Source organism: Heloderma suspectum, chromosome 5, assembly GCF_057233095.1.
Source record: "Heloderma suspectum isolate Gila_16-S chromosome 5, 16-S_ref, whole genome shotgun sequence".
Classification (NCBI taxonomy): domain Eukaryota; kingdom Metazoa; phylum Chordata; class Lepidosauria; order Squamata; family Helodermatidae; genus Heloderma; species Heloderma suspectum.
In genome coordinates this window covers 47,715,893-47,742,288 of record NC_139462.1, presented here as the reverse complement: position 1 = coordinate 47,742,288, position 26,396 = coordinate 47,715,893, and the positions used below count along the sequence as shown (strand labels likewise).

Sequence of the window (26,396 nt, the reverse complement as noted above, 5' to 3'; positions counted from 1 at the left end):
AGAGAGAGATCTGTTAATGATTTGTTCCAAGATGTAGATTACAATTCTCTCTCATTTTGGTCCAAGCTTTGTTGTTTAAAACTGGGAAACTAAGGGCACAATCCTATGCACGTTTAGACCAAAATATTCCTACAACTCCCAGCATTCCCCAGCCATCCATGCTGGATGGGGAATGCTGGGAGTTGTAGAACTTTTTTCTGTCTAAAACAGGCATAGGATCAAGGCCTAAATTGCAAAACTTTATAGGTATGTTGTGAATGTGCAGACATACCAAGGACTCATTCCACCATCATGTAAGCCCATACAATATAATTATAAACTCCCTATAATACCCAAACATTATTAGAGTATATCAACACAAATCAGGCTCATGGACTCCAGCATGAAGTGTGTTTAGCTTACCTGCTTCTTTACACAACGCTGCTAGGTCTGCTCCCACATATCCATGGGCGCTGTCAGCCAACTGACTCAACTCTGTTGCCGTCAACGAATGAGGAACCTTGTTAAGAAGCTTACTGAAGATTTCTAGCCGGTCTTGAGCATTGGGAACTCCAATTTCTATCTCTTTATCAAAACGGCCAGGTCTACGCAGTGCTGAATCTAGAGCATGGGGACGATTTGTGGCTCCAAGTACTAAGAGTTGTCCTTTATTGCCCTCCTAATGACCAACGTAGAACAGGGGTTACTGTAAGTTGACGAACCACATTCAGTGGATGAGAGTGGATTATTTTGAAACAAGGGTTGTTTGCTGAACCGTGGGTTATCTTGTTGCCTGAATGCAGCCAGGTGGCTTCTTAACCATGCAGTGTGGCTTACTTTTCTTGAACAAGCCATCTTAAGAACCCATGGTTTGTTGTTGGGTTTTTCAAGGTGGTTAACAAGCCACACTGCATGGTTAACAAGCCACCCTGGCTGCATTCAGACCACACAATAACCCACCCTGCAGAAAATGTGCTGCGTTCAGACAACATGCTAACCCACAGTTCAACAAACAACCCACCATTCGAAACAACCCACACTCATCCACTGGGCCTGTTTCAACATCACACTAACGCTGGTGGGTAATAAGCTCTGCAGTGTAGGTTGTTTTGCAAAAAACCTACAGTGCTCCCATCAGACGATCAAACAAGCAACGCAGTGCCCTTCTTCCTCCTGAACTCTTCCTGTCCAGCCAGCCGAGTATCCCAGCTTCCTTTGCGGTGGAAACCATGTCCTGCCATCCCTCGCGCTGCCTTTCCAAGCCCTTGTCGGGTCCCTTATCTCTGCCTGTGTGTAACAAAAGGGATGTGGGCCTCCAACTCCTTGAAACTTTCCAGGATGGGGACGGAATTTAATATCCCCCTTTTGCAGAGCCGCCACATGCACTACATAAATAGTGTAGTTTTGCTACACTAAATGTGTGGCTTTGCTTTGTCATGGAAAAGTGAGGATTTAACCAGAGGCGAAACAAACCATTTGCTTCCCTTCCCACTCCTACCCCCTCTTCCCCAGCCCTTATTCCTTACCCATCACCCCAATTGCTAAGCCTTTGCCAGCTCCCCGCTCAAAGCCACTGCTGAATGTGGCAGGAAAACAAATTTGCTCAGAGATTGTTCAAGAAGAGCAGAGCATTTTTGGCCGCTCTTGCCAAGAGGATCTGTAGGCAATTGCCGTAACCCATGCTGGCATGCCAGACGACATGCTAACCCACCATAGGTAAAACTACCTCTACTGCAGATCATGGGTTCTCAGAGTGGGTTGTCTGATGGAAACAAGTCACCACGGGTGGGAAAAACAGCTCACAGACAACACGTTAACCCATCATGGGCTGTTCCAGAAAACAACCCATCATGGGCGAGCATGTTGCGTGAACGCAGTGATGGAGTGTGGGTTAATGTGTTTTGTGAACAGCCCCTCAGAATAAAAGTGCAATCCTATATGCATTTCTCTGGGAGTACGCCCAACAGAACACGGCAGGGCTTACTTGTTGGTAAATATATAAAGGATTTTAATGCAACTTACTCACAAGATACATTTATGGATAAGTGACATAATTATGACAGGATTTTGTCACAGAAGAGTGCTAAAAAGATTTTTAAGGAACAATGAAAAGGTACGAAGACCTGCCAACACAGTTTTGCCACTGTTGCTCCAAGGAAATCATATATTTATTGTCTTTAGCAGTTACCTGACTGTACTTGCACCAAACTAGAACATTCAAACCAACCAAAGCAAGCCTCCACTGATGGGAACACCAGTTGCTAGAGCAGGGGTGCAGAACCTCAGCCCTGGGAGCCAAATCTGGCAAGCTGCATGAATGCAATAATTTGATTCAGCTCCAGCCCAGAACTGGTAATTCCATCAATGTGCTTTACTTACTGATCCAATGCCATCCATCAATGTTAGCAAGGAGGCAACAATTCTTTTCTCAACTTCGTTCTGCGCCCCTTCTCTCTTTGGGCAGAGTGAGTCAATTTCATCAATAAATATAATGGATGGTTGACTGAAAAGAAACAGAAAAACATGTTTTTGCATAAAATGCATATTACTACACACACACACGCTGTCCTCACTGACTTATTTGGGCGCCTGAAATTATTACGGTACTTTATCAGCTAGAGCACTGAAATGTGGAACATCTGTAGCCAAAGGCACCCTGACTACTAAAAAAAACCCCTGAAACCTGGATAGTCTTACATTTACACACCCCGCCCCCTCAAAAAACCAGCCAGGGAACTCAAAATGTACTCTAAAATGATCTGCGTGATTAAGGGTGCAATCCTACGCGTGCTTAGACAGAGATATGTCCTACAACTTCCAACATTCCCCAACCAGCATGGGGAATTAACTAAGATGCTGACATTTGGTACACACACAGTTCAAAACACTCCAAAATCTGAAAAAATCTGAAGCGGGGAGGCATTTATCCAGTTCTCCTTCGAAACATGGGACTCTAACCCACTGTCTAAGTCACTCTGATTATGACAAAAGTTTGAAATGGTGAGTTTTGTAAGTTTCTGTCCAGAAACAAGGGGCCAAGCAACGGTAGTCTGTATGTTGCACCTGGTTAAGGTATACTGCCTCCCAAATGTAGAGGCCCCATTTAGCTATCATGGCCAACAGCTAATAATCATTGAGAGATCTATCTTCCATAATCATTGAGAGATCCATCTTCCATGAATGGGTCTGATCCTTTTTAAAGGGTTTCTAAGCTAGAACACTATGTGAACTTGCTGCCACCCATCCTGATCCTGCTACCCTTCAATTTCAATGTGATACTCACAGGCAAAACATTTATCTCTCCCCCACAACCCCCGCCTTCATAATGTTAAGTATGCAAGCACTGTGACAGGGACTCCAGGGTTTGAAACAGGAATTGACCCCCACCCAAGGGTGGGGGCCAAGCCAATTAAAACCATCTGAAATGAGAGCTTTTCTCAAAAGAGCACAAGCATACCGTAAAGAGGCTTCAGCAAATATTTGTCGTAATTTGGCTTCGCTCTCTCCATAAAACCTGCAACAAAATCAAACACTGTTCAGCAACGAACTTTAGGCTGTTTACAAGGCGGCTGGCATCTTATCCATGTGATTCTCCACTTGGGCACATATACTTAATCACTGTATAAACTTTCTCATATAAACAGATCATTAATCATTCTTTCACGTCTATTTAGAGATGTAAAAGTGACCTATTTTCAAGCAGAAGTCAAAAAGCAATCCGAGACCTTATTTTTCTTTTCTTTTTTAATCAGGTACAAGTAGTAACTGCAGCTGGAAGGCAGGGAAAGCATGGCTGAAATAAATAAGTTATGCAGACTTACTTGCTTATTATTTCTGGGCCATTAATTGTGGAGACGTGAGCGCCAACCTCATTCGCAATTGCTCTGGCTATCAGCGTCTTCCCTGTACCTGGAGGACCATACAGAAGCACCCCTCTCGGAGGTGGGATTCCTTTAAAGGGTCAGATATAAAGCAAAGAGGAAGAGTTCACTACTGCTTTGGCAACTGGCAACTACTTTGTGCACTGAGGAGAAACATATCATCGCCTAATGTGTTTTTCTAAAAGTAATGAGGAGGATGCAACTACCGCTGTAATGATAATTCAAATTACTCTGATAAAATATCATGCACTGTATGTGGAGATAGATACCATATTGAGGGTGGGGGTTTTTTGGTCTCCCAAACCTGAAATATTTCCAAGGAACGTGTCAACAGCACAACCCTTTGTTATTAATAACAATTTGAAAAACTGCTGTATGTTTGTGCCTTTAAAAAAAGCTTATTTTAAATCACTAAAAAGCAGCTCTGCCTGGGCTTGAATATTTTTATTAGTTTTGTAAAAAGATTTATATTATTTTATGTAATAATTTATGGCTCTGATAGCATAGCACTTTTAATAGCCAGGTTTAGAGCTCTAAGGGTGCAGTAGTAAATGCCGTTACTAGGAAGTAAGCCCCACTGAACATAGTGGGACTTAATTCCAAGTAAACATGCATAACATTGCACTGCATGGCTACAACCCTATGAACACTTACTTGGGAATAATTCCCATTGAATTCAATGGGACTTCCTTTGGACTCAACATGGATAGGATTGCACTGCAAATGTTTTGAAGTGTTAGAAACGTTCAGCACAATCCAGCTAGAGTTTAACATTCAAGAAGTCCTGTTGATTTCCTTGGGAGAGCATCAACCACATGTTTAAATCCTCCTTCTGAAATTAAAGCTGCTTAATCACTTCCTGGCATATAGAAGGGGAAGAAATGGAAGCAGTGACAGATTTTATTTTCTTGGGCTCCAAGATCACCGCAGACGGTGACTGTAGCCATGAAATTAAAAGATGCTTGCTCTTGGGGAGGAAAGCTATGGCAAACCTAGACAACATAGTAAGAAGCAGAGACATCACCTTGCCGACAAAGGTCCGTCTAATCAAAGCTATGGTTTTCCCAGTAGTAATGTATGGCTGTGAGAGCTGGACTATAAGGAAGGCTGAGCGCCAAAGAATCGATGCTTTCGAACTCTGGTGCTGGAGAAGACTCTTACGAGTCCCCTGGACTGCAAGGAGGTCCAATCAGTCAATCCTAAAGGAAATCAAACCCTGAGTGCTCATTGGAAGGACAGATACTGAAGCTGAAGCTCAAATATTTTGGCCACCTAATGCGAAGAGAAAAGGCCTTGGAAAAGACCCTGATGCTGGGAAAGATTGAAGGCAAAAGGAGAAGGGGACAGCAGAGGATGAGATAGTTAGATAGCATCACTGATGCTATGAATATGAACTTGAATACTCCGGGAGAGAGCGCAGGACAGGAAGGGCTGGCGTGTTGTGGTCCATGGGGTCACGAAGAGTCGGACACGACTGAACGACTGAACAACAACTTTGCCTGGATTGTGCCACCTTTCTAATTGATGGAAGCTTGAAAGACAGTAACAACAGCCTGGTTCGCACATAATGACAATGGGTTGACTATGAGTATGGTCAATGAGTATGGGATGACTATGGGTTGTTGTTGAATTATGGGTTGTTATTCAAGCATGGGTTGTCATTTCGTGCAAACCTTTCACTATGGCTTAACTATAGGTTGTTAACCACAAACAACCCAGGAAGAGAATCTATGGTTTGTTGTTGAGTTGTGAATTATGGGTTGTTTGTGGTTAATAACCCATAGTTAAGCCATAGTGCAGGGTTCACATGTATGACAACCCACTGTTCAACAACAGTTCATAATTCAATGACAACCCATACTCAACTCATACTCAACCCATACTCTGGGTTGTCGATATGTGCAAACCAGGTCAATGACTACTAATCTCTCTCTCTCTCTCTCTCTCTCTCACACACACACACACACACACACACAACTTTGCATGAGCATACAATCACCCACACAACAAAGCTTTCTATCCCTCTCCTCCCCACGGCATCTGTGAGGACCTTTAGGAAAGGCCTGGAGTGCGGCTGGGAGGGAGGGGCTTCAGTGTGAGGAGGAATTGGAAAAAAATCATGCGGAGGCAATATGCCAAAGCAGAAGCCACCAAAAGAGAAGCTTTGGGGGGTGGGATGCAAGGGTGGAAAAGTACTGTTGCATGAGAGGCCTTCTGCTTGTGCAAAGTCCAGATACAACCCAATACTCTGTACTTCAGGCCTACAGGTTAGTGCTGGCATATAGTGTTGCACAATGCATAATACCTGGGGGAAGCAATCGGGGGGGGGGGGGGGATAAGGTATTTCAGATTCCTGGATCTGAGGTTGGAGACAGCGTTCCAACCTGAGATCCGGGAATCCGCGCTCTGCCCCTCCCCCTCGCAGCCAGTGCAGAATGAAACATGCCAGGTGGGAACTCGACTTCGGAATGGTGGGTAAGAGGGTATTCTGGTGGGGGGGAGGGGACGGGAGAGTCTGGAATGCAAACTATCCCAAGTCCTTTCCAGCCTCCTTCCTCCCCCCGCCGAAGCACTTTGGCTAGTGCAAAAAAAATTTGTCTAGCAAAAATGCAGAGCAGGAAGGGTGGGGAGGCAATTATCACCTCCACACTCCGCCCGCTCTGCATTGGATGGTTGTAAGCCTCCAAGTTTGGAGGTTTACAGTCATCGTGATAAGACTGCATCCTAAGTTATTTAAGATGGTTAACTCTAGTTTTAATTACTGAAGACAAAGCCGGGAATATGACAAAGAAATATGGGAGGTGCACTGCAATCCTGATCTCACAAAATAATCAAGATGCTGAGATGTATTCATTAGTTTATTTCAAAGAAATGCATCGCCATCTACACAGTTAAACAAATTATTAAGCCATGGAATGAGTACTTTGCAAGATCAAGCACAGATTTCTCCATTACTCTGCATGCCTGATACTGGCCACGTTCCCACTACTGTGACCAGCTAAACCAGAGGTGGGCAACTTGTTTTGACCTACAACAGCCATCAGCCCTAGCCAGCATTGCCAGTTATAAGGAATGATGGGAATTTAGGCTAAAACATCTGGAGGGCCACAAGTTGCCCACCCCAAGTTAAACTGACCAGCAGTGGTTTGTTTAGTGCATTGTCCAAATCCTGGTTTGCACTCTTGACTTGTAAAGACAGCAACAAGCCAGGATCCCCAATTCAGACAACACGCTAAATCAGGAGCTGAACCTCTGGAGGACCCTGCCCCCACCGGCACGGCAAGCCCTGCCTTTCCATAAGATCCACCCCTACTGAGGGTTGAGGAAAAGGCAGGAAAAGGGATCCCCCACTGTTCTCTCCCACCAGAGGTCAAAGACAACAGCAGGGATTCTCTAGCACTTCTGCTTTGCTGTCTGCAAGCTTTGCTGATTAGGGAAACCCCACAGGCAATTAAGCCAGGCCACCCTCCTGTTAGAACGACCCGAACCCAGCTTCATACGCCCCTCTGGGGTGGGAGAAGGTGGGGCAGAGCTGGCCAGGTCTCCTCTATAAGAGGAGTGACTCAACTTCACGGTGCGTGGGGCTCCCCTAAACCTGACCCCTGGCACTTCAGCAGAGAGGACATCAGGATTCTCTGGAATCCTGGCCTACTGTTCCAAGCTAACGTAGTAGACGTATAACAAGGGGTTTTATATTTGGTATAAACCAAACATAAAAAGCACCAAATGATCTGTCATGGGGACAGATAGCAAATATACTTGAACCATTGGGGGGAAATAAGGTCAGCAAATGAATAACAGCAATTTGAACTGGAGATCCACTTCACAGATATCCTACCATAACTTCTAAACAGGTCAGGCTGCTTCAGGGGAAGTTCGATCATTTCTCTTATGGCTTTTAGCTGGTTATTGAGTCCACCTATTGAATCGTATGTTATCTTTGGTTCAGGACTGCGTTCTTCTGTTGCTTTCGTTTGAGAGTCAACGAAACGGATCCTAGTCCTTGAAGATATGAAGTAAAATGTATCTGAGTTCAGTGGTGCACCAGTTTTATCAGCCTGCAGTAATCCTTCACCTCCAAAGCATTTCTCACTATCTTTTAATTTGGTTGATTCAGACTGGGGGATTGAGGTTACAACACTGTCATCAAATAAAAGCGTCTCTGTTGGACCAGGACTCAGTTCATCACACCCCACAACATCTATGGAAAGATTAACTGATGTGCTGTGATCCATCTGCTTGCATGGAGTACTGGTAGATGCCTGTCCTTGATGGTCTTCAACGACCAGTTTGCCAAGTTGCATAGATAAATCAGAATAACTGGCATCAAAATTCTCTACTGATAATTCCTGTACTGGCTTAAAAAAGGAGCTGTCTTGCAATTTCAGCAGAACACCATCTGTTCCCTTCACCTTTGTGACCATTGGGTCACAAGATCGGCCAAAGAAAGTGATTTGCAGGATGTTTCCTGGTAGAACAATCTTTCCATCTGCAATAAAAAATTGAGATTAAAAAAATGTTTAAAGTAATCCCTGCTTAACATAATAAAGTGTAAAGTTATCCTTCATTAGTAAAAGTGATACATCAACAAGCATAAACACCAAACAGCTGCCTTCAGAGCCAAGGAAGAATAAAAGGAGAACATTTTTCTCAAATATAATACATTATTCTAAGAAACAGCCCAATAATATTATTGGGCTACTTCTAGTTATTATTGGGCTGTTTCGAAGAAGTAGCCCAATAAAGTATAACAGCAGTTGACAATAAATACTATAAAAAAAATAACCACTACTTGGGGATAAAACTTCTAACTATCCTGGCTGCATGGCACCGCAGGGAAAGGTTGCATGAAGAGGTGGGTCTTGAGCAGACACCTAAAGATAAAAACTGAAGGTGCCTGTCTAATGTCAACAGGGAGCATGTTCTAGAGGGCAGGTGCTACAACACTAAATGCTCTATTACAGCATGCAGCACCATTAGAAGCACTCCCTCGGAGGACCACAAGGACCAGGAATGGACATAAGGGGCAAAGCTACCTGGTCCCAAGTTGTTAAGGGCTTTGTTTATTCACAACAACACCTTAAATTTGTCCCAGCAGCTGACTGGCAGCCAGTGCAATTCTTTTAACAGAGGTGTAACACACTGCCGAAAAGAGGCCCATCAGTAGCTTTGCAGCGGCATTCTGTGCCCACCGCAGCTTCCAGACAAAGCCCAAACATATTAAAATAATCACGTTACAATAATGCAGGCAGACCGGGGTGTGGGAAGGCAAAATGTTGTCAGTATTTACAATTCCAAACTTCAGCACAGAGTATACCATTTACTTTTCTTTTTTAAAAAAAATGGAAGGAAATGATTGTAAGTGCATAACACACCAAGGAACAAACTAAACTACATACCCAGATTTCTTAGGAGACTGGCAGACAACTCTTCAGTGTTGAGACAGCTATCTTTAGCCCTGGGAATGCAAAAAAATTACAATTCCACAATATGGAAATTATTCCTCATATCAATAACATTTGATGAAATCATGTTAGCAGTAACAATCTATTTTTTATTTCAAGAATGATCACATACAGCCCTAGGTAAGATGCAAAGCCAGTCTTCTGTTTCCCTTGTATTCACAAACTTCAAACACATTCAGAGATTTATAACCTGCTGCTTTTCCTCTTAAGATAACAAAGCAAATGCTGGTCCCTAGTGTATTTAGGCTGACCTTCCGACTGCATCATTGGGCTTAGTGATGTCAGAAGGGTAGTCCTGCGAAAACAGAGGCAAAAAGTTGCATAGCCTTTGTGCAACAATCCCACCACAACGCAACATTTCCATTCGAATGCTCTCTTGTGACAGTCATTTGGACTAACAGGGATCAACACAGTCACCGCGCAACCTATGGGGGACAGGTGTGCTGAATCAGTTAAGTCCAACTCCTGAAAAATCTTCCTTCAGGAAATACCATAAATTACACAATATTCAGAGGGGTAGCCAAGGTTCTGGCTGGTTCTGACTGAAACCCAGAATGCATGATCTCGGAAGCTACGGAGGGTCAGCCCTGGTTAGTACTTGGATGGGAGACCGCCTGGGTATCAGGCTTCCTGCACTGAGCAGGGGGTTGGACTCGATGGTCTTGTAGGCCCCTTCCAACCCTATGATTCTATGATTCCATGTCAAGTCTGTTGCTGCAAAAACAGCAAAGAGTCTTGTGGCACCTCAAAGATGAACACATTCATTCATAAGCTTTTGCGGACACTGTCCAATCTGATGAAGTGGACCACATACGAAAGCTTGTGGCAGAATAAATTTGTTAGTCTTTAAGGTGCTACAAGAGTCTTTGTGATAAATTACACAGACTTATGACATTACGATCGGTAGGGAGCGCTCTAAACTTAGTAACAGAAACTATCTTCAAAACTGTTCTGTATGAGGGCTATTTGCTTAACTGGTCTGGAAGTTCAGGATAAATGTTAAGCCAGCCTGCAACTCAATAGCAGAAATCTTGCCAACATTCACATATTGTTACCTTGACAGCTCATTTCAATTTAGCCCTTCACACACTGTCTTCCAGCTGCTGCTCTCATGCCACTCTTCTGAACTTACATGGACATTTATCTTTCATGATTTCATCTGATCCCAGCACTTGCCGTACATACATCTGATTCACTTATTCCCCAGCAGGCCTGTGCTGCTGTCAGATTAAGGGGCATTTTCTACTATAATCTGGAAAGTTGAAGACTTGAGAAAAGAAAGAGACTGAGGAGATTGCAAAAATAAAAATAAAAGGTGCCAGCTGGGGAAGACTGTGGTGGAGAGAACAGCCGCCTTCTTCAGTCCTCAGACAGCAGTGTCCCTCCATCAGCAGCTCCACAGCCAGGAAGGGACACAGACTGAACCTATCTGCCTTCCAGCTCAGCACTGGGTAGCCAAGAAACAGGTCTAGGAGGCTCTAATCCAGCCTTCCCCATCCTGCTGCCCTCCAAATGTGCCACATTACAGCTCCCATGATGCCATGGGAGTTGTGGAGTACAGCTCCCATAATACCATAGGGTTTGTAGACCTACACATTGGGAGGGCACCAGGCTGCTCTAATCACTCACTCATGGGACTCCATCCTCTTGAATCTTGTTTAGAGGCTTGTCTTGAACTCCATTCTACTCTGAGTTATTTCTCTTGCTTCCTCTCCAGGTTGTTGTGGTGTCTTGTTTTGTTTTTGCCTCCTTCCTTGCTAAATAAACCTTTGTTTGTTTTTCCCTATTCTATTAAATTGCCCATCATTCCCCCTCCCCCCAACATCCTTTCAGGAAATGCACCACATACTACTTTGGGGCCCTGGCATTCTTCCCCACTCATCCATACCACAACTGCTCAAACTCAAGTCTCCTACTTCTCCACACAACAGTAGGTTTCTGATGCAGAAAGTGGAGTCACATTTGATCTGAGCAGGGCCTCCAAATGACAAGTCTTCAGTCCCTTATGGCGTCTCCCGAGACAGGGAAGGGGAATGTGTGGCCCTCTAGATGTTGTTAGATTCAACTCCCCACAGCCCCAGACAGTATGGGCAATTGTTGTTGTTGTTCAGTTGTTCAGTCATGTCCAATTCTTCGTGACCCCATGGACCATAGCACGCCAGGCCTTCCTGTCCTCCGCTCTCTCCCGGAGGGTGCTCAAGTTCATCTTCACTGCATCGGTGATGCTATCTAGCCATCTCATCCTCTGCTGTCCCCTTCCCCTTTTGCCTTCAATCTTTCCCAGCATCAGGGTCTTTTCCAGTGACTTTTCTCTTCGCATTAGGTGGCCAAAATATTTGAGCTTCAGCTTCAGTATCTGTCCTTCCAATGAGCACTCAGGGTTGATTTCCTTTAGGATTGACTGATTTGACCTCCTTGCAGTCCAGGGGACTCGTAAGAGTCTTCTCCAGCACCACAGTTCGAAGGCATCAATTCTTCGGCGCTCAGCCTTCCTTATAGTCCAGCTCTCACAGCCATACATTACTACTGGGAAAACCATAGCTTTGATTATGCAGACCTCTGTCGGCAAGGTGATGTCTCTGCTTCTTACTATGCTGTCTAGGTTTGCCATAGCTTTCCTCCCAAGGAGCAAGCGTCTTTTAATTTCATGGCTACAGTCACCGTCTGCGGTGATCTTGGAGCCCAAGAAAGTAAAATCTGTCACTGCTTCCATTTCTTCCCCTTCTATATGCCAGGAAGTGATGGGGCCAGATGCCATGATCTTCGTTTTTTTAATGTTGAGTTTCAAACCAGCTTTTGCACTCTGCACTTTCACCCTCAACAAGAGGCTCTTTAGATCCTCTTCGCTTTCTGCCATTAGGGTGGTATCGTCTGTGTATCTGAGGTTGTTGATAATTCTCCTGGCAATCTTAATTTCCGACCTGTGATTCATCCAACCTGGCGTTTCTCATGATGTACTCTGCGTATAAGTTAAGTAAGCAGGGCGACAATATACAGCCTTAACGTACTCCTTTACCAATTTGGAACCAATTGGTTGTTCCATGTCCAGTTCTCACTGTTGCTTCTTGACCCTTGTATAGGTTTCTCAGGAGACAGGTCAGGTGGTCTGGTACTCCCATCTCTTCAAGAATTTGCCACAGTTTGTTGTGATCCACATAATCAAAGGCTTTAGCATAGTGAATGAAGCAGAAATAGATATTTTTCTATCTATAAATAGACATTCTTCTATTTTTCTGGAGAGAGCCAGGGCCTGCAGGGGAGGCTACCACCACTGGGGAAGAGGCGTGCCTGTTGCTGCTGGGCCTGCTGCTGCTGCCACTACCACCACTAGGCCTTCCCTGTGGACTTCTGCCTGGCAGACTGCCAGTCCCTGCAGGACCAGGCCCCCAGGTACCCAGCCAGCTGTGCTGCTCCACCTGCCCCTCCCTGAAGGGGCTACATAAGCTGGCTGGCTGAAGTGGCCTGGGAGAGCCAGGGCCTGCAGGAGAAGCTACCACCACCACTGGGGAAGAGGCGTGCTTCCTGCTGCCGGGCCTGCTGCTGCCACCACCACCACCACCACCAGGCCTTCCCTGTGGACTCCGGCCTGGCATTATTTTTAAGGGGATTTTTAATTGTTTGTTTGTTTGTTTTTCTGGGGGATTTGGTTGCATTTTTAAGGGTGGGTAGCCTGCCTGATAGGCGGGAGCAAGGGGGCATGTGTCCACCTGATGGAGGCAGTGGGGGGAGTGTTGGGGGCCAGAACATACCGAGGCTGGGCAGCAGGCGCTGGCGGAGCGCTAGGGGCAGGCCATGCCAGGTAAGGGGAACAAGGGAGAGATGCGTAATATCTGTCCCCTGCTCCGGGCCTGTCCAGAGCCAAAGGATGGCTGGGGGAGGCGTGACCCCATCTTCTGGCCTTCGTTTGCTGCTCTGCAATGCCAGGTCTGTTACCCAGAAAACCTCCCTCATCCATGACATGATTCTGGATGAGGGTGGAGACCTGGCATGTATTACAGAGACCTGGCTGGCCGAGGCTGCTGCTCCAACCCTTGCAGCCATGTGTCCAGCTGGATTTTCGTATGCACAGCAGCCGAGGGCTGGGGATCGGGGAGGGGGAGTGGCTGTTATCTACCTAGAGTCCTTGGTCTTCACCAGGCCCCCTCTCCGGGAGACCAAGGTTGTTGAGTGCATGTACTGGAGGTTGGGCCCGAAGGGCAGTCTGGGGATTCTGCTCGTGTACCGTCCACCCCGCTGCACGATTGACTCCCTGGCCGAGGTGCTGGAGGTGGTCTCTGATGTGCGTGTACAGTCCCCTAACTTATTGGTGTTGGGGGACTTCAACGTACATTCGGAAGCCATCCTCACAGGAGCACCTCGGGACTTCATGGAGACCATGGCCTCCTGGGAGCTGCACCATATTCTAACTGGGCCCACCCATGTAGCTGGTCATGCACTAGACCTTGTGTTTGTTTCTGGAGAAGCGGGGAGTGATCTGGAAGTCGGGGGTATATCCACCACCCCCTTGTCATGGTCAGATCACTATCCGGTGATGTTGGACTTCTCGGTTCCACAACCCCTCCGCAGGGGTGGAGGACCCATTAAAATGGTCCGCCCCAGGCGTCTTATGGATCCAAATGGATTCCTTAACGAGCTTGGGGATTCTCTGGGGCACGCCAACGGCCACTCGGTCAAGACCCTGGTGGGTGGCTGGAATGCCGCAATCACTGGGGCATTAGATCGGGTGGCTCCGAAATGCCCTCTCCCCCTGAACAGGGCTCGTACTGCACCATGGTTCAATCCACAGTTACGAGCTCTGAAACAGGAGGTGAGACGGCTAGAGCGCTGGTGGCGGAAGTCTCGCTCCAAAGACGATCAGACACGGGCTAGAGCTGTATCTTCAGCCTATCACGTGGCGGTGAAGGCAGCAAAAAAGGAATATTATGCTGCCTCCATTGCGTCTGCAGAGTGCTGTCCCAGGAGGCTGTTCCAAGTGATCCACAGCCTGGTCGGTCCTGTGGCTCCGGAACCACTGGAGCATTCTAAGGCCTCCTGTGAGGCCTTGGCAAGGCACTTTGCAAATAAAATTGATCAGATTAGGTGTGTTACTCTGCACGCTGTGGATACAGTTAGTGAGCAAGAGGCGGCCTATGGCAAACCGGTTTTGTGGGATCGGTTCCAGCTTCTTCCTCCTGATGAAGTGGACAAGGTGCTTTCATCGGTACGGCCGACCACCTGCTTACTTGATCCTTGCCCATCGTGGCTCATTATGGGCTGCAGAGAGAGACTGGGTGAGGGGATCAGGGCGGTGGTGAACGCCTCCCTTGAGGAGGGAGTGATGCCATCAGCCCTCAAGGAGGCAGTGATAAGACCGCTCTTAAAGAAGCCCTCCTTGGATCCTCAAGTTCTGAACAACTTTCACCCAGTCTCAAATCTGCCATTTTGGGGCAAGGTGATTGAGCGGGTGGTGGCGGTGCAGTTGAAGGCACACTTGGAAGAAACTGATTATCTAGACCCATTTCAGTCGGGCTTCAGACTTGGGCATGGGACAGAAACGGCCTTGGTCGCCTTGGCAGATGATATGAGGAGGGCTCTGGATAGGGGTGAATGCTCCTTCCTTGTTCTCCTCGACCTCTCAGCGGCTTTTGATACCGTTGACCACGGTATCCTCCTGGACCGCCTGGAGGGGTTGGGCATTGGAGACACCGTATTGCGGTGGTTCCGATCCTTCCTCTCCGGCAGGTACCAGAGGGTAGCACTGGGAGAGGAGGTTTCGGACCCGTGGCCACTCACTTGTGGGGTGCCACAGGGTTCCATCCTCTCCCCGATGCTATTTAACATCTATGTGAAGCCGCTGGGGGCTATCATCAGGAGGTTTGGGATGCAGTGTCATCAATATGCGGATGACACGCAGCTCTACCTCTCATTCAAATCTTCACCAAGGTTGGCCGTAGAATCCCTGTCCAAATGTCTGGAGACGGTGAGTGGCTGGATGGGGAGGAATAGGCTAAAGCTGAACCCTGACAAGACCGAGGTACTTTTGGTGGGAGACAAGAGGAGGCTAGGGGATGTTGACCTGGTGTTGAATGGGGTATGGCTACCCTTGAAAGACCAGGTCTGCAACCTGGGGGTCATTTTGGACTCCCAGCTGTCCATGGAGGCTCAGGTGTCAGCTGTGAGCCGGACAGCGCTGTATCAACTCCATCTGATACGGCGGCTGCACCCCTTCCTTCCCGACCATCTGCTCTCATCGGTAGTACATGCCCTGGTCTCCTCTCGTTTAGACTACTGTAATGCGCTCTACGTGGGGTTACCCTTGAAGATGGTTCGGAAGCTGCAGCTGGTACAGAATGCGGCGGCTCGCCTGATTAAAGGCAGCCGCCGGCGAGATCACATCACTCCAGTGCTGAAGGAGTTGCACTGGTTACCAGTTGTTTTCCGGGCCAAATTCAAGGTGTTGGTTTTGACCTTTAAAACCCTATATGGTTCCGGCCCAGCCTATCTTAAGGAGTGCCTCCAGCAGCACCAGACAGGCCGCTTAACAAGATCAGCCTCGGATGGCCTTCTCTCTGTCCCATCAGCCAGGACAGCTAGACTGGTGGGGACGAGGGAGAGGTCCTTTTCTGTAGTGGCCCCCACTCTGTGGAACTCCCTCCCTAGGGAACTCCGTCATGCCCCCTCTTTAATGAGTTTCCGTCATGCATTAAAAATGTGGCTGTTCAGGCAGGCATTTGGGGTGGGTTAGGGTATTTTAGAAAATGTTTTTATTGTAGAATTTTATTGTTTTATTGTATGTTGTACATCGCCCAGAGTGGCTGGGCGACCAGCCAGATGGGCGATTAATAAATTAAATAATAAAAAATTAAATTAAAATAATATTTTTTCTGGAATTCTCTTGCTTTCTCCATGATCCAGTGAATGTTGGCGATTTGCTCTCTAGTTCCTCTGCCTCTTCGGAACCCAGCTTGTACTTCCGGTAGTTCTCGGTTCACATACTGCTGAAGCCAAGCTTGTAGAATTTTGAGCATCACCTTGCTGGCATGTGAAATGAGCGCAATTGTACGGTAGTTTGAACACTCTTTGGCATTGCCCTTCTTTGGAATTGGAATGTAAATTGACCTTTTCCAGTCTTGTGGCCACTGTTGAGTGTTCCAAATTTGTTGGCATATTGAGTGCAGCACTTTAACAGCATCACCTTCTAGGATTTTAAATAGCTCAGCTGGAATACTGTCATCTCCACTAGCTTTGTTGTTAGTAATGCTTCCTAAGGCCCACTTGACTTCACTCTCAAGGATGTCCGGCTCAAGTTCAGTGACCGCACTATCATGGCTATCAGGGACATTAAGATCTTTCCTATATAGTTCTTCTGTTTATTTATTTTATTTATTACTAAATTTATTAACTGCCCATCTGGCTGGTCACCCAGCCACTCTGGGCGATGTACAGCATATAATAAAACAGTTTAAATTCTGTGTATTCTTTCCACCTCGTATTAATCTCATCTGCTTCTGTTAGGTCCCTGCCTTCTTGGTCCTTTATCATGCCCATCTTTGCACAAAACGTTCCCTTGAGATCTCCAATTTTTTTGAAGAGATCTCTAGTCTTTCCCATTCTATTGTTTTCCTCGATTTCTTTGCATTGTTCATTTAAGAAGGACTTCTTGTCTCTCCTTGCTATTCTCTGGAACTCTGCATTCAGTTGGATATCTCTTCCCCTTTCTCCCTTGCTTTTCGCTTCCCTTCCTCCCTCAGCTACTTGTAAAGCCTCCTCAGACAGCCACTTTGCTTTCTGGCATTTCTTTTTCTTTGGGATGGATTGAGTTGCTGCCTCCTGAACAATGTTACGGACCTCCGTCCATAGTTCCTCAGGCACTCTGTCTATCAGGTCTAATCCCTGAAATCTATTCCTCACCTCCACTGTATATTCATAAGGGATATGATTTAGGTCATACCTGAATGGTTTAGTGGTTTTCCCGACGTTCTTCAATTTAAGCTGAAATTTTGCAACAAGAAGCTCATGATCTGAGCCACAGTCAGCTCCAGGTCTTGTTTTTACTGACTGTATAGAGCTTCTCTGTCTTTGGCTGCAAAGTACATAATCAATCTGATTTCGATATTGACCATCTGGTGATGTCCATGTGTAGAGTCGCCTCTTGTGCTGCTGGGAAAGAGTGTTTGCTATGATTAGCGTGTTCTCTTGGCAAAACTCTATTAGCCTTTGTCCTGCTTCATTTTGTACACCAAGGCCATGCTTGCCTGTTATCCCGGTGATTTCTTGACTTCCTACTTTAGCATTCCAGTCCCCTATGATGAAGAGGACATCTTTTTTTGGTGTTAGTTCTAGAAGGTGTTGTAGGTCTTCATAGAACCGATCAACCTCAGCTTCTTCGGCATCAGTGGTTGGGGCATAGACTTGAATTACTGTGATGTTGAATGGTTTGCCTTGGATTTGTACTGAGATCATTCTGTCGTTTTTGAGATTGTACCCCAGGACTGCTTTTCCCACCCTTTTGTTGACTATGAGTGCTACTCCATTTCTTCTAAGGGATTCTTGCTCACAGGAGTAGATATAACGGTCACCTGAATTAAGTTCACCCATGCTTGTCCATTTGAGTTCGCTGATTTCCAAGATGTCGATGTTCAATCTTGCCATCTCATGTTTGACCACCTCCAGCTTACCTTGATTCATTGACCTTACATTCCAGGTTCCTAAACAATATTGTTCTTTGCAGCATCGGACTTTCTTTTCACCACCAGGCACATCCACAGCTGAGTGTCCTTCCGGCTTTGGCCCAGCCGCTTCACTCTTTCTGGCGCTACTTGGAAATTCCCTCTGCTCTTCCCCAGTAGTATATTGGACACCTTCCGACCTGAGGGGCTCATCTTCCGGCGTCGTATCTTTTAGCGTTGTGATACGTTCCATGGGGTTTTCTTGGCAAGAATACTGGAGTGGGTTGCCATTTCCTTCTCCAGTGGACCGCATTTTGTCAGAACTCTCCGCCATGACCTGTCCGTCTTGGGTGGCCCTGCACAGCATAGCTTATGGCTTCACTGAGTTACGCAAGCCCCTTCACCACAACAAGGCAGTGATCCATGAAGGGGAGCACGGCCAATAGTCAGCGACTATGGGAGTCGTAGTCCAACATCACCTGGAGGGTCACAAGTTCCTCACCCTTATCCTAATGGCATAAAGGAATGTGTGCTCCAGGCATCTCGCAGGGAGCTGCAATTCACAGGGTTCCAGTACACTGCTATCAAAGGCTAAAGTTTGATGTGACCAGCACATGATGCTATACGAAAATTTCAGTATGGAGAAAACAGGTAATTAAAATCACTTGTCATGATATCAGAAGGTTTGCAAGTCTGAATTCATTTATTAAGGTCACAGACCAGCAAATTCAGTATAAAACATATAAAACACAGTTAAAACTAGCACAGTTAAAACATTCATGAAGTTCCTTCTTTCAGGAAAATGACATCGTGTTTTTCCTAGTTTGCACTGAAATCATAAAGAACCTGGCAACCCTTCCAGTGACCCAAGATAACACATCCCTTAAACAAATAGATATCAAAGTGGTGGAGCTACTTCCTGGGAAGGCTGTTAATAGTGGGGAAATTAGCATTTCTCTGCATTCCCCATAGAGATCCCAATGTAAGAGAACATGTTCAACCGATTCTGTTACTCCAGCACCACAGAAACATATCCATTCACTAACCGGGGTCTTACTAAATTGTCCATTTAATAGTGCCGGTGGCAGCACACTAAAATGGGCAGAAGTAAATGCTCTTCTATACTTTGGAATGGTTAATGTATACAGATATGGGGCTGCAGATATTCTGTAATTATTTAAATTATTATATTTAATATGGAGTAATGGAGAGGTTTTATTTGCAGCAGTTCTCAAATATGGTAAATCTAAATCTTAGTCTTTGAACAAGAAATTGGGCCTTCTCATGCCCATAATAGCCCACGGCTTCTGCAGAGAAGCCTAGCCTATGTAATTTCTTCTCCATCACTCTCATCCAGCAGGTAACATAGGAATCTGAAAGCAATAAGGAGAGATAGCTACCAGGAACTGCTAAAAAATGTAACTGTAACCACCACTTAAAGACAAAGGTTTGCAAGTCACAAAATGCACCCGCTACTCAGAATAGGTCTGAATCCTGATCATAGGGAGATGGTGCAAAAATGCACGTACATCAACATACCTCAGCTTTACTTCTACTTCCTCGGCCTGCAGCACAGCACCAGTCACAGGCTGGACAACAACTGCATCACCAGGTACCACTTTCAGATTCTTCTGGGTAATTCCACTTAAGCCAATTCTTCCACCAGGAAAGCTTGCAACAGGCCATGCAGTACAAACCTACCCAAAATACCAACCAACACTTCACCAGCCATTAACAAAACATCAGCATCATTAGTCAAGCCTGACAAGGCTCCCCATGGCTGAAATTAACCCTCAGAGAAAAGACTCAACTGTCAGGTTTGTAGAGACACCATTAAATACACCCCCTCAGGAAGGCCTAACACCACCATCACCTTACCAAAGACTAGAAAGCAGCATAGTGAATAGCATTCCCTTCCCGTAATTCTGTCTCATAAAAGAGACATGGGGGAAGACAAAAAGACAGAGGCATCTTACATAAGTTCCGAGGTTGTATCTTAAGTTACATTCGGGTGGCGGCACCCTTTGCGTACACCTGCTTATGCAAGATTTACATGTAAAGGAGGACTTTGACATATGGAGACATTCATTCATTCATTTCACTTCTATACTGCCCCATAGCCAAAGCTCTCACTTTTAAAAAGTGATCACCCACCTGAATTCTGGCGATCTGATCACTTGTTTAAAAGGACTTCCCCACCCCAAATGTCAGTATCTTATCTCTGTATCAGGGGTGTAGAATTTGAAAAATCAGTCTTTCAGCCTGAGGGTCAAATGTCATTTCGGAGAAGTTCTTGGGGACCACATTCCAGTGGTGCGCCGGGCCAAACATATTCAAAATACCAGCATATTCTAAGTTACTGCCAGCAGGTAAGCCATAGGAGAGGCATTTCAACCTTTTAGAATGGGGAGAAATGTGTAAAAACCAGGAAACGATCAAAAGAATTGTGGTCAGGGGGGAGGAAGGGGGCAGGGCCATTTGGGGAATCCCAGAGAGCCAGATTTGCCCCCGGGGCCTGAATTTCTGCACCCCTGCTCTATATGTATCGTTTATGTGCTGGTCTACCCTTCCTAAACATCCCATGAAAGGGCTGAACCACATCAGAAACTGCAGGTTTGAATTGCCTCTAACTGATTCAGACAACCATTTTTCCAACACACGCACACACACACACACACACACACTCCTAAATAAGAAAAGAACAATAATTACCTCTTGTCTTCCATTTTTACTGGTGAGCAACACTGGCCGTCCTATGCATATACTTGCCGATTTCATATTGCTGAGTGCCAGCTGCACAAAAGAGGTTCTGTATGCTTTGGGGACTTTATCATCTGCTAAAATTACAGAAAAAAATTCAAAACTTCACACTGATTTCTAGCTTGCTCAAGCCAGAATTTTTATTAGTAAAATCTGAGTTTTTCAAAGAATAAAAGAAAAGAAAATCACTATAAGAAATATAATGTGATATGCTACAGAAATTCAATTGCCCAATTTAGGGCGCAATCCTAACTAGACAGCTGGCTGCCTCCAAACTCGGAGGCGACCACCTATCCAAAGCAAGGCAGGAGAGGCACAAGGGGGATCGATCCTTCCACATGTCTCCTGCCTTGCTATTTTTCGCTAGACAGCCATTTTCAGCTGTGTAGCAGCAGGGGGGGCCAACCGGGAGAGGAAGCTGCTGTACAACACATTGGATGTGTCGTATGCGCAGCTCCTCTCTCCCCGCCCTGGAACACCCCCCCAGAATGCCCCTTTTCAGTCACTCTGCACTCCTCCGTTGAGCGCAGAGGATGGGGCTTCTCCGCGCTGCCTCCAAGGCAGCGCAGACGACAGGGGCAGTCGGTTTTCCGGGAACCAACCTTGGAGCACAGGTCCGAGGTCAGTTCCCAGAAATGAGCATATCCTATGGCCCTCTAGACAGTGTCTAGTGGCCATAGGATTGCTCCCTTAGTATCAGAACCCATGTAGATTTTTGGCCTTTGAAATCAATGATAGTAAGGTATAAAGATAATTCTTACATTATGCAAAGAACATGGCTGTTATCTCCCCCCATGATCCATCCTATGCTGCCTTGATAGCACAATATAGAAACTATGGGATCATCCAGAGTGGACTATACTGGTACGGGGGGGGGGGGGGGGGAGAGACAACAGCATCAGCATGTTTCCTGCCAGTCCATTCCATTTTTACATTATTGAAGGAATGTGGCAGAGAGCTACAAAGAAGCGACAGCCATGCCACTCTTAGAATGCATCCATTGGCCCATGAGGAACAGGTCATACAAATACAACTAATTTTTACAACATACCATGTTGCATTTTAATTAATCCTTATGCATTACATATAGAATTGCATTCATGCAATTACTACAGAATGTTCTCCTTTTGATACTGAAGATGGAAAGCTAGCATGTACTGTCTCTTGCTCACTGGAGGGAAATTTTTAAAAGGGAGTTAGGAAACCACTGGACCTATGAGGGGGAAATTCCAGATGCAAATTCTGAGGGCTTTTTCATATGCAACGTTTCTCACACTCAGTTCATGGGTAGGGCCAAGAGAGTGGGGGGCAAAATACACTCCCTTGGACGAAAGGCAGGAATAGATAAATGTAACAGATAAATAATCCCGACTATTTCTCACTTCTCTGCTCTGGGCCACTTTCCAGTTTACCAAACTCTGAGCCTTCCCCAACCTGGTGCTCTCCAGATGTGTCGTACTACAACTCCTGTATTGTATTTGTATTATATTTTACTGTGTTGGTATTCAGGTTTTGATGCTGGGTTGGATGTTTAAGGTTCATTGTTATGTTTTTAGTTCATGTTTTTAATAAAAAGAGACTTTGTTTTATAGGCATATGATAAACATAACAGTAAATTATTAAACTTCGCTCTTTAACATTTTAAAATATGTTAATGCTTTAATATTTTTGTTGTTGTATTTATTGTTTTGGTTGTTATTTTATTGTTTGGGAATTTTATGATTGTAAACCACCCGGAGGGCATCTGCCAGTTGGGAGGTATATAAATTTATTTATTTATTTTTATTTAAATAAACATATACTGGGAAGGGCTTTCCAGACACATTGGTGGAAAAAGAAATCTGCAAGACAAACTGTAACACAGTACGATCTATACACCTGTGTTGGAAGAAACTCAAAACTGAAATGCCTTCTGTACAGTGCTTCAGTAACTATGTCACAGCCCTCTAAGTTGGAATTTAAAAGGCATCCCTTAAAGTTGTTGTTGTTGTTCAGTCGTTAAGTCGTGTCCGACTCTTTGTGACCCCATGGACCATAGCACACCAGGCCTTCCTTCCTCTGCTCTCTCCCGGAGTGTGCTCAAGTTCATATTCATTGCATCGGTGATGCTATCTAGCCATCTCATCCTCTGCCGTCCCCTTCCCCTTTTGCCTTCAATCTTTCCCAGCATCAAGGTCTCTTCCAGTGACTTTTGTCTTCACATTAGGTGGCCAAAATATTTGAGCTTCAGTGTCTGTCCTTCCAATGAGCACTCAGGGTTGATTTCCTTTAGGATGGACTGATTTGACCTCCTTGCAGTCCAGGGGACTTGTAAGAGTCTTCTCCAGCACCACAGTTCGAAAGCATCGATTCTTCGGCGCTCAGCCTTCCTTATAGTCCAGCTCTCACAGCCATACGTTACTACTGGGAAAACCATAGCTTTGATTATACAGACCTCTGTCGGCAAGGTGATGTCTCTGCTTCTTACTATGCTGTCTAGGTTTGCCATAGCTTTCCTCCCAAGGAGCAAGCGTCTTTTAATTTCATGGCTACAGTCACTGTCTGCGGTGATCTTGGAGCCCAAGAAAGTAAAATCTGTCACTGCTTCCATTTCTTCCCCTTCCATATGCCAGGAAGTGATGGGGCCAGATGCCATGATCTTAGTATCCCTTAAAGTGCTCCCCCATTAAACAACACAGCACCAGGAGGATCGTGGACAAAAGAGGGCTTTGGCTACTGGGTAGTATAGAAATGTAAATTATTATTATATCATTATTATTATATTAACATACTATAATAATAATATTTTATTAACGCTAAGGCCTCCTGTGATGCCTTGGCAGGGCACTTTGCAAATAAAATTGATCAGATTAGGTGTTATTCCGTGCACCATGGATACAGTTAGCGAGCAGGAGGCGGCCTATGGCAAACCGGTTTTGTGGGATCGGTTCCAGCTTCTTCCTTCTGATGAAGTGGACAAGGTGCTCTCATCTATAAAGCTGACCACCTGCTCACTTGATCCTTGCCCATCTTGGCTCATTATGAGCTGCAGAGAGAGGCTGAGTGAAGGGATCAGGGTGGTGATGAACGCCTCCCTTGAAGAGGGAGTGATACCATCAGCTCTCAAGGAGGCAGTGATAAGACCGCTCTTAAAGAAGCCCTCCTTGGATCCTCAAGTTCTGAACAACTTTCGCCCAGTCTCGATCCTGCCATTTTTGGGCAAGGTGATTGAGCGGGTGGTGGCGATGCAATTGAAGGCGCACTTGGAAGAAGCCGATTATCTAGATCCATTTCAATCGGGCTTCAGGCCTGGGCATGGGACAGAAACAGCCTTGGTCGCCTTGGTAGATGATATGAGGACTTTGGATAGGGGCAAATGCTCCTTCCTTGTTGTCCTCAACCTCTCAGCAGCTTTTGATAGTGTTCACCACGGTATCCTCCTGGACCGCCTGGAGGGGTTGGGCATTGGAGACACCGTGTTACGGTGGTTCCGGTCCTTCCTCTCCGGCAGGTACCACAGGGTAACACTGGGAGAAGAGTTTTCGGACCCATGGCCACTCACTTGTGAGGTGCCACAGGGTTCCATCCTCTCCCCGGTGCTATTTAACATCTATGTGAAGCCACTGCGGGCTATCATCAGGTGGTTTGGGGTGTGGTGTCATCAATATGCGGACGACACGCAGCTCTACCTCTCGTTCAAATCTTCACCAAGGTTGGCCGTAGAATCCCTGTCCAAATGTCTGGAGACAGTGAGTGGCTGGATGGGGAGGAATAAGCTGAAGCTCAACCCTGACAAGACCAAGGTACTTTTGGTGGGAGACAAGAGGAGGTTGGGGGATGTTGACCTGGTGTTGAATGGGGTACAGCTACCCTTGAAAGACCAAGTCCGCAGCCTGGGGGTCATTTTAGACTCCCAGCTGTCCAAGGAGCCTCAGGTGTCAACTGTGAGCCAGACAGTGCTGTACCAACTCCATCTGATACGGCGGCTGCGCCCCTTCCTTCCCGACCATCTGCTCCCATCAGTAGTACATGCCCTGGTCTCCTCTCGTCTATACTACTGCAATGCGCTCTACATGAGGTTACCCTTGAAGACGGTTCGGAAGCTGCAGCTGGTGCAGAACGTGACGGCTCGCCTAATTAAAGGCAGCCACCAGCGTGATCACATCACTCCTGTGCTGAAGGAGTTGCACTGGTTACCAGTTGTTTTCCGGGCCAAATTCAAGGTGTTGGTTTTGACCTTTAAAAACCCATATGGTTCCAGCCCAGCCTATCTCAAGGAGCGCCTCCAGCAACACCAGACAGGCCGCTTAACAAGATCAGCCTCGGATGGCCTCCTCTCTGTCCTATCAGCCAGGACAGCTAGGCTGGTGGGGGAGAGGGCCTTCTCTGTGGTGGCCCCACTCTGTGGAACTCCCTCCCTAGGGAACTCCACCATTTCCCCTCTTTCATGAGTTTCCGTCACGCATTAAAAACGTGGTTGTTCAGGCAGGCATTTGGGGTGAGTTAGGGTATTTTTAGAAATATGTTTTAAAGGAGAATTTTATTGTTTTAAAACTGTTCTATTGCTGTACATCGCCCACAGTGGCTGGGTGATTAAGAAATTACCCAGATGGGCGATTAAGAAATTCAATAAATTCAATAAAATAATAATAAATGACAATAATAGAATCTGAGAACCAGAGTGGAGTAGCTGTTAAGACTATTAGACTCAGGGCCAAAACAGACATTACGTTAAAGCTATGTCTAGAAGCTATGTCTCCAAACCCCCACCTCATTTTTATTCTAGAGTGGGTGGAGAGGTCCCAATCCGGATTTCAAAAGCTCCTCTACTCCGCAAGCTAGGGTCCCGATCTGGATCAGGAGCTGTACTCTCGGGAACAAACGCAAACGGACACAGACACACATTTAACGTACTGTCCATTTTGGCCCTTAGCCTGGAGGCAGGTTTAAATCCCCTGGAGCTCGCTGAATAAGCTTGGGCCACTCCCAGCCTAGCCTGCCTCGCGGGGCTGTTGTGAGCATGAATGAGAGGGAGAACCAAGTGCGCCGGCGGGAGCCCCTGGGAAGGCGGGCCCGAACAGACGCGGCGCGCTTCGTGAACCAGGGCTGCAGAGTGCCCCCGGCCGGCTCCTCACGCGGGGAAAGGCGCCCCTGCTCGGCCGCCGGGAGCGAAGCGAGGCGGCGGGCGCCGAGGGCGCCGCGAGCGTCACCCACCTCCGTCCAGGCGCTCGGCAGCCGCCAGGCTCAGCCACGCGGGGGGCGCCGGGGCTGCGCGCCGCGAGGCGAGCGGGGACGCGGCGCTCTCCGCGGGAGGCCGCGCCCGGCTCTTCCTCCTGGACGCGGGCATCGCGGCGGGCGAGGGCGGGAGCCGCCGCCGCCGCCGCGCCAAGGGCCCCTCCCGCGGCGGAGCCGCAGCCGCTTCCCGCTCCGCGGAGCGCAGAGGCCGGCGCCGCCCCACGAGGCGCCTGTTCCGCGCAGCGCTCAGCGCGGCACGCACTTCCGGCACTGAGCGGCGCTTCGGGGCTCCATAGGCGTGGCGGGAGTGGCGGAAGCGTACAGGAACCAATGCGGAACGAGAAGGCAGACTAGGCTCCCCTCCCTCGCAGGGCTTTCCTCGCTCGCAGCACGCCCTAGCGGCGCTCCCGCTCTAGATTTGAAGTGGTGTTCTGTTCTCGCTTTCTCAC

At 46.8% G+C, this 26,396-nt stretch overlaps 1 protein-coding gene across 14 annotated transcripts in view; it reads right to left on the bottom strand.

Annotated features, from left to right (window-relative positions):
* AFG2A (AAA ATPase AFG2A) overlaps window positions 1–26,195 on the bottom strand; it is a 281,537-nt gene extending 255,342 nt beyond the window's left edge. For 12 of the 14 annotated variants that reach the window (XR_014792057.1, XR_014792058.1, XR_014792059.1 and 9 more), the window contains exons 1-9: window positions 25,927–26,195; window positions 20,686–20,810; window positions 19,513–19,670; window positions 9,260–9,318; window positions 7,699–8,349; window positions 3,801–3,930; window positions 3,437–3,493; window positions 2,359–2,482; window positions 403–658 (exon numbers count right to left, since the gene is read on the bottom strand). Coding sequence is in view for 10 of the 14 variants with exons in the window: in XM_084855975.1 (XP_084712101.1) it covers window positions 403–658; window positions 2,359–2,482; window positions 3,437–3,493; window positions 3,801–3,930; window positions 7,699–8,349; window positions 9,260–9,318; window positions 19,513–19,670; window positions 20,686–20,810; window positions 25,927–26,059 (1,693 nt within the window). In the remaining 4 variants the exon portion in view is untranslated. The remainder of the gene's footprint in view (window positions 1–402; window positions 659–2,358; window positions 2,483–3,436; window positions 3,494–3,800; window positions 3,931–7,698; window positions 8,350–9,259; window positions 9,319–19,512; window positions 19,671–20,685; window positions 20,811–25,926) is intronic. The other 2 variants (XR_014792060.1, XM_084855980.1) reach the window with 1 other exon arrangement.
* Between the last annotated feature and the right edge of the window lie 201 nt (window positions 26,196–26,396).